At 38.1% G+C, this 13,852-nt stretch overlaps 2 protein-coding genes across 2 annotated transcripts; both read left to right on the top strand.

Annotated features, from left to right (window-relative positions):
• The first annotated feature begins 485 nt into the window (after window positions 1-485).
• LOC139967408 (LDL receptor repeat-containing protein egg-1-like) lies at window positions 486-5,604 on the top strand. The gene is made up of 5 exons (XM_071971155.1): window positions 486-657; window positions 2,803-2,914; window positions 3,142-3,300; window positions 3,717-5,024; window positions 5,073-5,604. Exons 2-4 carry the CDS (start codon window positions 2,827-2,829, stop codon window positions 3,962-3,964), a joined length of 495 nt encoding a protein of 164 aa, XP_071827256.1. The 5' UTR covers window positions 486-657; window positions 2,803-2,826; the 3' UTR covers window positions 3,965-5,024; window positions 5,073-5,604.
• A 1,235-nt stretch (window positions 5,605-6,839) lies between these two features.
• LOC139967407 (modular serine protease-like) lies at window positions 6,840-11,588 on the top strand. Its single transcript, XM_071971154.1, has 4 exons — window positions 6,840-7,000; window positions 8,343-8,453; window positions 9,289-9,441; window positions 10,023-11,588. The coding sequence occupies exons 2-4, from the start codon at window positions 8,369-8,371 to the stop codon at window positions 10,250-10,252; spliced, it is 468 nt and encodes a 155-aa protein (XP_071827255.1). The 5' UTR covers window positions 6,840-7,000; window positions 8,343-8,368; the 3' UTR covers window positions 10,253-11,588.
• Window positions 11,589-13,852: the final 2,264 nt, after the last annotated feature.

Here is a 13,852-nt window from a genome sequence, read left to right as displayed (position 1 = left end):
TGTGTCCCAACGTCCGAACTATCTCCGAGAGCAAGTGTACAATTTATATGCCGAGGGGGAATTGTTTAACTTACGATGTGGCTCGCTGACGTCATTTTTGAAGCGCCCTCGTTATTGAAAACTCGTATACAATGCCCTTTATAAGATAGGTGATACTATAGCATTAGGCCTAACAATGCATAAATACGTGACAACTGCAGACTCAACAATGTCTGCGGTGCCTTTTAAGATAAAAACTGCACAAAATGCCCGTTTTCTTTGTTTACCCTTTCTTTTGTCGATCATTGTTTTGAACAGTGCAGTGCGCTCGTTCGATTGACATGTCCGCCCACGGAATAATCACGACTTTGTTGTTATATGCCTTAGTAATTAGATATATTATATATATATATATATATAGAAAAAAAGGAATAAAGGTTAAACTATATGATATATATATATATAACGTCAAGGTAAGGCAATTGTAGGCTACACGGTTCACTGCTTTGCAGTGCGTATGGAACCCTTCTACGATAAAGCCATATAACAACTTAACTTGTCTGGTCTTCATTACCAATTTACATTAAACCTCACTTCGGAAGGGTTAGGTCGGTTGTCTATTAGAGTATTTTCTTTCTTGAGGAATTACCTCTAATTTCTTGATCTCTTAAATCTCTGGTAAGTACAAAGATATTCGCATATTGAGACTATAGGTCATCATTGGATAATCACACATGAAAATCCAAAAATTATCGGCCGATTCACATGCTAGTATACAATTCTATTGAACTGTAATATTAAAACATATATCACAACATAATTGTTAATATATCATTATACCATGTTATATTACTATATGCAACAATTTGATTGTGGATGTTTAATATGATATTATTATGATACAATACCATTAAATGATACTATGTGAAACGAGCGATATATATGTATATGTATATATATATATATATATATATATATATATATATATATATATATATATATATATATATATATATATATATATATATATATATATATATATATATATATATATATATATATATATATATATATATATATATATATATATATATATATATATATATATATATATATATATTTATATCGTAGTGAGTTGGAAAATAACGTCCCACATTTAACGAACCAAAAGTTGAAATGCTGTTATGAAACTTGGGGGAAAACATAACTCACTTGTCTTTTAACTTATTTATTTATCTGTCCTATCTTGTGTTTCGTAACGTTTTTATGTCTTTTCATATAGTTTCAAGTATTTCGTATTTTGTCCCCATTTTGTTTTCATGTGTGATTCACATCTTTGGGAGTCACTAGTTTTAAGTCACACTCATGCAGTTAGCCTATATATAATACAATTTGTTATCATTCATATAATGTAGTATTGAAGAGTTCGTGAACTTCCAATCTCGGGGGCAAACTCAATTCACTTCTTGTGCTAATATCCTCCTCTTAAACTATGCGCAGCAGTATAAACTTGTTTATATACCTTATCATAATAATATGAATCGTATCATTCATGTAGATAATAATATATAAGATAATAATACGTGTAGTTGATTAGTCCGACGTGTTTATCAAAACCCGTGATCAATTCCTGTTAGATTGTACACTTAAAAAATGATAACGGGACAGACGATAAATGAATATATATATATATATATATATATATATATATATATATATATATATATATATATATATATATATATATATATATATATTAAAAAAGAGGTTCCTACAGTTTAAGCCAGGGTTTCCCTAACTTTACCCCCCCCCCCCCCCCTCACACGGACCCCATGTGGATGTCAGAGTTGTCCACGAACCAACAACTCAGGTTTCGAGACACGATCTGAGTCCTTTTTATACTATAATAAGCATAACAGTGCTTCGTAAAAGATCAAGTTTCACATGCACGGTACGGTACTACTATATGGCAACATGCGTATGGAACGCGAAAAGAGTTTGTCGACTCATGTACATTACTAAATTATAAGATATATCAGATTTTAGTTCAGCAAAAAGTACTCTAGTTTTGACATTCAGAAACGTCTCACAAAACCCCTGGGATGGACTCACGCACCCTCTGGGGGTTCATGCACCCCAGTAGGGGAACCCCTGTTTTAAGCCTTAAACCCCAAACTGTTGGTGAAACGACATACCGCCTTTAACACAGATTTATCCCGAAGTTCAATTTAAAAGGCTTATTTTGCAAAGTGTGTTGTTACCTTATTTGTTCCGCCACCACACAGACACAGCCCCAAATTCCGTAAAGTTATTCAAGCAAGACTGCGTAGGGGTATATATTTAGTAATAGTTTGATGCCCTTGAAGGTATCCTCAAAGACTTATTTTATTTATACAAGCTATTGTGAAAGAAAAATAAAGTTGTCATGCATGAAGCTTATCCAATAAATCTTCTTTTTTTTAAAATTATTATTAGGCAGATTATGACACTATAACGAATTTTAATATCATTGTTCATATTAAAAAGACTCTGTATTTGACGGAGGCACTGTTTAAAACCAGAAGATATTATTTATATATATATATATATATATATATATATATATATATATATATATATATATATATATATATATATATATAAATATATATATATATATAGATAAATAGATATATATATAGATATAGATATATAAATTATAACTATTATTATTATTATTTTTGTTGTTGTTGTTTTTATTATTTATTTATTTTAATTTATTATTATGATATGAAATAAGTGCACACCTCCAACTCTCTAAATGTTTTTTCTTGTATTTTCCAGCACTAATTCCAGCACATCACCACCATGTTACGCGTCATCTTTATTGGTTTGCTGTGTTGTACTCTAGTAACGGTTATCGCCGGGTTCCAATCAAGAGCAAGCAGTTGGTGCAGTAAGCTTTTCCTGTTAATAAACCTTATAATTAATATCGAGTTATATAAGAGTAATGTGTGTTTTTTTTTTTTTTTCAAATAATTTCATGTTGTGAAGAGAGGTATTATAAACGTTGTATTTTGAAACTATATTTTTCAATCGTGATGATATATGCTGCAGAGATCAAAATCAAATTCCGAAAAAATTGTATGATCCATTAATCCGCTAATCCTCTCTTTTATCCAGGGAAATGCGATGACAAATTTTATGGAGGTGACGCGGTGAACCAGGCGTTTCAGTGTAAGACAGATAAGACCATGTGCATCCCAAAACGTAAGAGATGCGATTCAGTAGTAGACTGTGAAGGCGGCTCCGATGAAGAGGATTGCGAGGAGGAGCATCGCGGTAAATACCTCTCAAACATAACCCCCCCCCCCACCTCCCCCCCCCTTCCCAATCATCAACTCCGATTGGGTCATATTTTAACGTTCAAGTCACCACTCAATTGAGAACCAAGGATGTTCCATAAAAAATAAAAAAAATATTGGTCGAAAAATTCCGTTTTTACGTTTTTCCTTTACACTGATTATATAATATTCTTTCACAATCATTCATTACGATGACCTATACGGTTACGGTAATATCATCTGGACTATCTTGTTGACCATTCGCCCCCCACCCCCCCCCCCCACCCCCGCGTTCCCACTCCCTCCTCACCGCTCCTTCTATCTCACATTCGGATACCTATATTTTGACTATAGCATACATGTTTTAATCATTTGCTAATTTCAGTTTTTGTTGTTGTAAATTTTACGTTAAAGTTGGCTGCGTTAGAGATTACGAAGGGAAATGGATTGAAGGAACAGCCCTGAGAAAATTTACATGCGACGATGGAATGTGTATTGACGAATGTAAACAGTGCGATAATGTCGAGGATTGCCCGGATGGATCGGACGAGAAAGAATCGGATTGCAGGGATGAAGACAAACTCGATATGTTAAACGCTATCGACTTCCAATGCCAACGTAAAGAGCCGCTCGTTAGATCCATCTATAATCGAGAGTTATAGATTAGAGTTTTTTTTTTAATTTTTATCCATTGGTTAAGGATAATACTGACATCCGAACGGAAGTTAGGGATAAGGGATCCATATGGATTAGGGATAATTGATTCATATAGATGATAGGGGTAATTGATAGGGTCCATACTGATTAGGGGTTATTGATCGATAGAATTGCGATAATGTAACGGTACGAATTATGGATAATTGATTTATATAGATTAGGGATTATTGATTCACGATAAATTACGGATTCTGCCACCCGTTTCGTTTCTGTTATTCCATATAATGTAACGGTATAAGTGATCCATCCATTAGGCTTAATAGACACAATAGATTAATGGTAAGTGATCCATCAATTAGTTGTAATATCTCCATGGCGTGAGGGTCACTGGTGAGCAATTTCTTATGGATAACTCGGCCATATACATTAGTGATGATTGAAACCATGGCGGATTACTAGATAATGTTTATGCAATGTAGCCATGAATTACTGTAGCATAGAGATCACAAAATGAGACATACGGTACCGTATAGTAGCCGAAGGAAATCCACCACACGATGTAGGCTTATATATACGTATATTATGCATATTAAGGCCCGGTCACACTACAGCGAGATTTTATCGGAACACGGTCCGATTTTTCCGATTTTAGGCCGAAGAGTGAGGTTTATGGTAGTGAATGTAATGAACTCAGTGGAATATTCGAATACCTACTCCAAATCTGAGGGGTCCTGGAACGGACTACATTCTGAAGTGACGTCACATCGAAAAACGATAAAAATCGTAAGAGAAATCGGATAACTTTCCGATAAAAGGAAACGGAGTCAATATCAAAAGTTAGGAGAGGGCTATTCCACATCGGAATGGCTCAACAGATAGCAAATCAGGTCCTTTATCACTGTGGCTAGAAGACCCGAACGAAAAACTGGCAGTTTCGATTCCTCCGGGAAAATCGGATAGTATTCCGATAAAATATCGCTGTAGTGTGACCGGGCCTTTAAACTACCAGAGTTTACTGTGTTTTCATGCTTTGCGCTGCTGGTGTGAGTTGTGAACCAGTCACAGGTTGATTATATACCCCTATGACGTCATCATACAATGATCTCGTACCAGCTAACCATATTGCTCAATTAGAATTTATCATATAGCGGGTCACGTGGTCTTCTTTTATAATTTTGACATTTAAAGCATTTATAACAACAATTTATTTTGCCACAGCTGTCCCTTCAATACCTGATAGTCGTTTATACGAAACAAGGTACGGTAGATTTGATTAATTCATCATCATTTATCAGCGTATAACAATTTCAATAACTTGAAACATGTTTCTTTTTCCCTGCTCGTGCAACAACTCTGTGGTATATATATATATATATATATATATATATATATATATATATATATATATATATATATATTTATATATTTATATTATTATATATATACATATTTATATATATATATATACATTTATATATACATATTTATATAAATATATAATACGTTACGGATAAGTAAAGGTGCCATCATTATTACGAAGAAGTTTGGCAGTACAAAAATGGTTGATATCAGTCGAGTTGTATACCTATCCGTATTGGTTTATACTATAAACGTGTTACTTAATATAATACACCGAAATACCCGACACTGCTCCTCGTTGTTGTATACACTCTTCTCTGTCCCAGGCATTTACAGGAAGCCGGGTGTTGGGAGACAGGTCTGGCCACAGGGACAATTACGTCATCGAAATCACTGACCTTTTTGAAGTCTTCCTTTACCCTTTAGATAATGAATGAGAAAACATTGTTTGTCCCGCATTTCACGTTCCCCTTAATTGACCCGTAGTCCCAAGACTGTAGCACGTCTGACGATGATATAATCCCTACCCCCCCCCTGCATATCGTTTTCATAGACTCGCCTCCTCCCTCTAACACCCCCCCCCCTTTCCCCTCCCGTCTCTTCTTCAAGTTTCCTCTACTCTCCATATCGTGACGTGGATGTAAACAATTTGAGCAATTGACTTAATGTTAGTCTCAGTTTTTTGTGTTTCCCCGATAGTCATCTACCTAAAACTATACACATGTTTAGTATTACTATATATATGGTAAACTGAAGTTCCCATGTAGTATGCCCAACACGGTCAGCTTGACAGTATACATAAACTATAGCCAAGTTATGTACGGATGGAATCCCTTATTGGTACTGTGCTACCCCCCTCGACCTTAGGCGCAGAGTGCACCTATTTTAAAGGGGAGAAATCAAATGAAAACCGGTAACATGGAATTTGGCTAAGCAAAATCGAAATACAGCGAGCATGCGCACTGATACACACTGAGATTCTTTCATCTCGAACATGAAAGCAGGAAGACCAACACGAAAATAGTTGGCTATGGAGCCTGAAAATCATTCCTTTGACTTCACCCCAATCGGAGGAAAAGGGGGTGGATGGTGGGTGGGGTATACGTGGCACTACCATCCCCTGGGAAGTCATTTCTAAAATACAACCAACCCTGGTGTTCGTACTGTACGCCCCCCCCCCCCCCCCGCGGATGGGGTTAAGTTAACTCTTATAAAATATAGTGAAGACTTCTCTACAACTTGGGTTTAAAAGGACAACATAATAGGTTAACGTTATATTTCAATTTGTCGGACTCATTGGAAATTTAGTATGAAAGTACGTTGCAGTGCGATTCAATGGGGGATAGCACAGTACCAATAATAAATCACCTTCAATTCTACAGCGATACCGACTACCGGTCTATTCATAAAATTTACTCAACCGCAAAACCGAACCAACACGGTCTATTGTGCACGATCAATAGCAAGGTGCCATGGTTTCCACTCACCCCTGTACAGAGATTAATACACTTAGACACATTGCCACACCGTCTGTTCCACGTATACATTCACAAATTTTGAATTCCAAAGTGGAACTTTCAAGCAAGTCTCAGCCGGCGATCAACCAATAGCACATGCATCGTGCAACACTGAGGGATAAAGAGTGCGGCCATTACCAATCTTTCATATATTTTATGTCGACGGTAAGTCTACTTGCTATTCGCTATTATGATCGTATTTCACAAAACTTACCGTTTAGCTTCTTTTGACGTACCGACTAAGATCTTTACATAAATGGCGTAGTACAAAAGATATTTTTTTGGCTTTACAAGCAAGAGATCGTGTTACTAATTTCTCTATAAACAAAACACCGAGTCATTACCTTGTAGTGGTGGCGCTAATGGGGGAGGGCGGCAGGGGGACGAGGGGAAAATTTCCGCCCAGAGATCCCCCTTGCCCCCCCCCCCCAAATTGTCCCCCAATCAGATCTGCTACTTATCCAAAATATATAGAACTAAGCTATTCGTTTGTATTAGAAACAGCTTCCAGTGCACTAATGCAATTACCTTAACCTTAAAAGTCACTTTACTTGTAGAAAAACTCCCCCATATCAGTGTTATTGTTTCACCCCCCCCCCCCAAAAAAAAACACGCCTTGCTCCCTAGTTTCAGCCCCCCCCCCCGCACTTCAGATTGCCTTGGCTGGTGCCGCCACTGTTACCATGACAGTCACAGTCCCCATGTAAGGGGGCATAGATGGAGCATCGTGAGCTATAATGAACTTGGCTTAATTTTCGTATCCAGGCTTACCAATCTTGAGTGACTGTTTTAACGGTATTATAATTATTATAAAAATTAGTACAAAAAATGAAAAAACTATATATAATATTCGTTGTTTCATTTTGTATACATGTTACTTATTCTGTTCCCGGTCTTCGAATACCGGTCAGAGAGGCGGGTATGATAGTCAAGTTTGAAATACCAGCAGTCAGAAACTATAATATATTGACTCATCATTGAGAGAAATAAGGAACTTCAAAATAAACCGATACCAAATTTTCATTTTGTGACAATATTACAGATCAGTGTAATGATATACATTTTGTTTCAAATTCAGTTCATGTATAATTCTAAACACGATAAGGCAGAAATTGCATTTTATTTGTTAATAGAATTTTCCTCTACAGTAACCCCGGCCCCTCCCCCACTCATTGCTACAAAGAATGGGTTATCAATTAATTTTCTATAATACCCAGCTAGAAATATTGGTTGAACTTGAAGCAAAGGACCACGTGAAAAAAATCTCCCTATAGGACTACTGCACCTATACATTGACCAATGAACAGGCTAGGCCGGTGGGATGCTCAAACCTATTTAGGCCATAAAGGACCCACATACCCTGATAAAGTGCAAGATTTTCGCTAGGGGCTCGATTTGCCTTGCAGGCCGCCCGGTGAGAACCTTTCATATAGATTACTGCAATTGTTATCTGCAAAGTTGTATATTCATAACAAAAGCCTATTGTCTTCGACACTTTGGTTCGCAGTGAATCTCAGATCAAGGTTTATCATCATGAGAGCCGTTTCCATAGTTACCTGTCTTCTTCTCGCCGTCGTGTCCCTCAGCTCAGCCAAGAGGGGTGTTCGGAGATTCTATCGTGAGTATATATATATGGCTTTTTAAAAGTGTATTATCGAAATCCTTAATTAGAGCACCTGATTTATGAGTCCTTTAAGTTACCGTATATGAGCACAGTTCAGTAAACAATACACATATACAATTTTGCATACAAGCAAACAATACAAATAAACAAACAAGCAAACAAACAAACCGACAGACGAAAAGCAAAGTCAAAAACAAATTTTTGTTTTGGCTTCTTTTCAAAAGCCTTTTTGTTATACAGCCTTCTTCCGGATAATTAATTAATGAAAAATTCTTGTGCAAAAAGTGCCCTTCTTTTTCAGGTCTCAGGCTGCTACCCCACCGCCTCCACGACCCCCCTGACCCCCCCCCCCCAACCCACTCACCCCGTCACATAACACACATATAGGTATAGGTAGATACGTGTCTACTATAGAAAACAATATAAGGAAGACAAAGGACACACACTGTTAAGAAATCTGTATATGCATGTATAGTCAGTCGTACACTAAATCAAATGAACAGAAAAGCTTACTGCATGCATGGGATATGGAAATGGACTTTTAAAATACGTGTATTAACTAAATAACAGAAAATAATCCGCTTGGTTGGAATACGATGAATAAACATAATATTCAAAATAACAAGAGGAGAACTGTTTGAATGGGTAGCACCGCTTAAAAAGCCCAAAGATGTGTTTTTATTCACTAATACTTACAGTATTTTACATATTGTAAAGTCATAAACATAATCATGTTTATAACTTCTTCCAGACCCGTATATCATTACATATATATCCGACGTGCCAAGTCAGAAATACATTTTTCACATTCATTCAAATTAATCTACAGGTAAATGTTCGGACTTTAGAGAGTCGGATAAGAAATTTGCCTGCACGACTAATGATGGGATGTGTGTCTCTATGGCCCATTACTGTGATTCTATGGTTGACTGTCTGGACGGATCCGACGAAAGCCCAGAAAACTGCGCAGATGAACATAAAGGTACTGTACATATGTCATGGGAACCTCGTTCAATTATCCACATCATTTCCTCGCCAAATATCCATATGAAATATTCTTCTGATGTGTGAAGAATATATGCGTAAGAAATTATGTTCCTATAGTTGTCCATGGAAATGTACGTTTTATCGGATACACCAGGGGCGCAATCACGTATATGTCAGGTCAGGTTTATCCCCCTAGAAAGGAACCGCGCGGTTCAGCCTCCCCCCTCTCGTCCCCTACACCCCCCCCCCCCACTGGCAGACAGAATATTGCAAAACATCCCAGTATATAGTACAACATATATATCATGTACATGCAGTACAAACTAAACAGTCGACGAAAATTCTTCATTGTTTCAAAAGTTGCAAAAAATAGCACCAGTTTGCGTACAAGCAACCCTCCATTTTACCAAGCTTTCTCACGTGGGGTGGGGGTTGGGGACACCCCTCCTCTTAGACATCCCTCTCGACGACTTAACATCTTAGTCAGTACAAAATGTACAACTACAATAACCATTGCATTAATTCATTTTGTGTGTTTTCCCCCTTTGTCTTGTTTTTTTTGTGTGTCCCCTTCAGAATATTGTGATACAGGGTTCGAGGGCAAATACATCCAATCGACTCCATTAGAGAAATGGGAATGTGACGATAAAATGTGCATTGAAAACTGCCGTCGATGTGACGGAGATGAAGACTGCCCTGATGGGTCAGATGAGGACCCTGTGAGGTGTGCTGATGAGACAACCAGAGAGGCACTAGACGCAATCGAGTACCAATGTCAGAGAGAAAAGAAGCACGTGGAGTTGTAGAGGGATGAAGGAAAATGGCCGATCTGATGACTACGACTCTTCATCAGAAATCTTCCAAGTTGGCGTGATTTTGGCATTTGGGATGAATTCTCTTACATCCGATGTGACAGTGACAAAAATTGTCTAGTGAAAACATGCTGAGACACGCGCTGTAATGTACCATACATGTATAGCCCCACCAGTTGGCTACAAGGAAATGGCGGTGTTTTTATGACGTTCCTTACATCAAGTCACGTGGTCATATTATATGGCAGCTTTTCAAATATATTGAAATATTGCAGTTTTTTTTCCTATTAACTATTTATTGGACTATTTTTATGGCATGTTGGGGGTTTATTTAATAACCATATTTCATTAGTTACGATTGATTTTGATCATGGCATTGTTTTGCAATGTAGCTCCATTATTTAGTCCAACTTCATGAACCTGAAGGTATATATACGGTGTGTGTAAACAAGGTCCTTGTTACTTGTAACTTAAAGTGCTTGTACAGTCGAAACAAATGAAAAGCGCTGCATGTGCAATCGGAACGATGGAATGCGCATGTACAGTCGGAATTGATGAAATGCGCATGTGCAGACGGAATGACGAAATGCCTGTGCAGTTAGAATGATGAAATGCGCGTATATCATGTCGAAATGCAGGCAAGCTCATCTGCAGTTAGCACGACAACAAAGCTCTCTGGTTGTGGTTGAAGGCATAACTAGCACTAAACATTTGTGGTCATATGGATACCAGCAGTTATTCCAAAAACCTATGTAATGTAACTATGGAGTTTCCTCTAACTCAATGATTTAACACAGCGAATATTTAAGCTATAATCGAAACATAATAAAATACACACATTACACATAGCGGAAGTGAAGATCGACACGGGGTTGGGGAGTGGGGGGGGGGTGGGGGTAAGGGTCAGATATCGCAGACGTGAGACTTTTTCATAACTGGCCAGGTAATTGGTGTATCCCTCACCTGTCCTTAAGTAAGCAACAAGCACATGTAATATGGTGAACTAAAAAGCCTCGAGGTAACTAGAACTTATTGTTTTAAAATTAAAACTGTTTCCTGACAATTGTTTCGGGGGAGAGTGCAGACAAATATTTGGGGCGATATACACCACTCCTCCCACGTCCGCGGGACTATACGCCACTAAGTTAAAGGTGGTATCTTTTTTTTTCCATCACAAATATGGTTTACAGGAGTAGAAAGAAGTATAAGCAAAATATTCACGATTTTTTAACTTTATCATTTCGCGGAGATTTTGACTTTGAATTAATTAACGATTTTTTTTTCTCCGATAATGAATTGTCTGAGAGAAGAAAAGTGCATCAACAATCAATACTGAAGATAATTTCTCATTCTTTTCTGTGTTTGTTTTTTTTTAAAATTCCGCAAACCTGTAGGAGCTGCATCAGCCCCCCCCCCCCCCATCCACGCCCACCCTGTCACACAGACTAAAGATCATCACGTTAACCATATACAGAGGTAAAGGAAGAGCTCAAGGTTCATAACACAAAAAAACAATAGGGCAATATCGAAAAACTTCAACAAGACAATGGAAGTATACGGGGCATCTACTCCCGTACCTCTCACATGGGAAGCGAACGCTCTACTGACCATTTGATCTACGCCCCCCCCCCCCCCTAGTTTCTTTGTAAGTTAACAAACACAGTCACTGCCTCAGATGTAACTAGCCTAGACAACTAAAAATATGATAACAACGAGGAAATAAGAAACGGAAAAGGAATCGAACATTTTGTAGGTGCGGGTCATCGCCCAAGCGAGCCCTTTGCAATACAAGCTACATCTTTTTTTTTCTAACCTTCTTATTCGATATCAATCGTTTCTGAAGATAACAACATGTCAGCATATATAACTGTGCAAGGGATAATAAACAAACAAGAAATGTTGAGAATAAAGATAAATAGAGAAACTTGAACGAGAGGTTGGAGGAGGTGTGGGGCATAGATTTTCAACAAAATATAACGCATCCTGATTGCCTCAGTTTACATGCATTGGGTAGCCTGCAAGGATCTTACTTAGACAAAACCAAAGAGACGAATGAAAAGAACCCGCTCTCGAGAAACATCTTGCTTGAAGTAAATAGTTTAATATGTTAAAGCTGAAGGTTTTTTTTTTGGCGGGACAAATGTAATATTTCGAAATGAGCTACGGATAGAGAGGTCGCCCTTTACAATTCGTCCCTGCACAAATCTCGTGACCTGGTTGCTTCCTCCGTTTGAGTGATTCTTTCTATACAAGCATGCCTTAGTTCACTGGTGCTCAGAGTGGGAGGGTCGCGACCATTTTTGGGGGTCGCCAGAAAGTATTGAAGGGTCTCCAAAAAAAAGAGAAAAAAAAAAGGTTTTTAAACATGACGATATTTCAGATTAAATAAAAAAGTGTGAAAAAGGTTGATCAAGTATACTTCAATTCCTCAAAGTTAAGGGAGAGGGTGATACTATTTATTTGTATATCCCTTCCCTAGGCGACAACATCTCTAACTGGAGGATTGCCGGGATTATGAAGGTGAAATTTAGGGTCATCAAGCAAAAACGTTTTGAATAGGCATTATATGATGCAAACGAGCACCATGGTTCAAGTGTACGCCATTGTAACTCTCTGAACGAATCTAGAATCATGACTACTTCTAGCGCAGTTGATGAACTTGGATCAAAGAGGACCTATGTATCAATTTAACTCTGTATGGATCTATATATGGAGTGTGACATACGCAAAGGGTAGGGCCGGCGCCGGGCCGGGGACCAGATCCCATGAACCTCCATCGCCTCAGTCAGGGGGAAGCTTCCAGTCACTGAAATGTTTTACATATCTATATAAGTGGAAGAAGAATAAGTTCACTCCCCTGGGCCCAAGACGTCCTCAGTAGGGATCCAGGGGTGTGTGGGGTGTACACCCACATTCAACGTCACACAAGAACTCAAAGCACCACCTAGCATTTTGACCCGGTGTTAGGCTTGATTGATTTATAGTCCGCCGGAGAATGCACGATTATAAAAAAATGTTGTGCCTCCCCCCCCGACATCGACCCCTCTACATGGGAGTCGGCTTGAACGACCACGACCCTTCTTTTATAAAATCCTGGCTTCGCCTCTGGCTCTTCCATACAGGGTAATATCCTCTGACTACACCAGTTACTCCACCCCCCCCCCCACCCCAGGAGGCGGTGCCAATATATCATATTCTACGTTGTGCTATACTCAGCCAAATTAAACAGATATGAGTTGCCGGCAATTTGTTCTAAATCTATAAATACAATTAATCGAAATTTTAATTTTTTTCACATTTTAAGTAGTCTAATGTTTCCGTTCTCTCACTCTTTATCTTTCGATCATGCCCACCCACCCACCCACCCCTCTTCTTTCTTTGTTTGCTTGTTTCTTTGTTTTGTTTTTTGTTTCTTGTATTTCCGGCATTCCCAAAGTGTTTGCTGGTACCTTAGTCGGAAGTGTAACTTAACAAAAGATACAATAGTCTTATATCAACACGGTAGCTATAAAACTGGACAGTTTCAATAAGATGACCCCGCCCCCCCCCCTTCCCCGCAAATGCCTATGTCACACGGTTAGGGCTCTATGGTAC

This window comes from Apostichopus japonicus, chromosome 5 (assembly GCF_037975245.1).
Source record: "Apostichopus japonicus isolate 1M-3 chromosome 5, ASM3797524v1, whole genome shotgun sequence".
Classification (NCBI taxonomy): domain Eukaryota; kingdom Metazoa; phylum Echinodermata; class Holothuroidea; order Aspidochirotida; family Stichopodidae; genus Apostichopus; species Apostichopus japonicus.
Note: the sequence above shows the minus strand (reverse complement) of the source record. Positions and strands in the feature narration are given on the sequence as shown.

What these genes read in the sequence shown, in the direction of transcription:
- LOC139967407 (XM_071971154.1), top strand. Translation starts at nt 8,369, where the DNA reads ATGAGAGCCGTTTCCATAGTTACCTGTCTTCTTCTCGCCGTCGTGTCC. An exon ending in GGGTGTTCGGAGATTCTATC is followed by an intron (nt 8,454 to 9,288) that starts GTGAGTATATAT and finishes ATTAATCTACAG; the next exon opens with GTAAATGTTCGGACTTTAGA. An exon ending in CTGCGCAGATGAACATAAAG is followed by an intron (nt 9,442 to 10,022) that starts GTACTGTACATA and finishes TGTCCCCTTCAG; the next exon opens with AATATTGTGATACAGGGTTC.
- LOC139967408 (XM_071971155.1), top strand. Translation starts at nt 2,827, where the DNA reads ATGTTACGCGTCATCTTTATTGGTTTGCTGTGTTGTACTCTAGTAACG. An exon ending in AAGAGCAAGCAGTTGGTGCA is followed by an intron (nt 2,915 to 3,141) that starts GTAAGCTTTTCC and finishes TCTTTTATCCAG; the next exon opens with GGAAATGCGATGACAAATTT. An exon ending in TTGCGAGGAGGAGCATCGCG is followed by an intron (nt 3,301 to 3,716) that starts GTAAATACCTCT and finishes TTTACGTTAAAG; the next exon opens with TTGGCTGCGTTAGAGATTAC.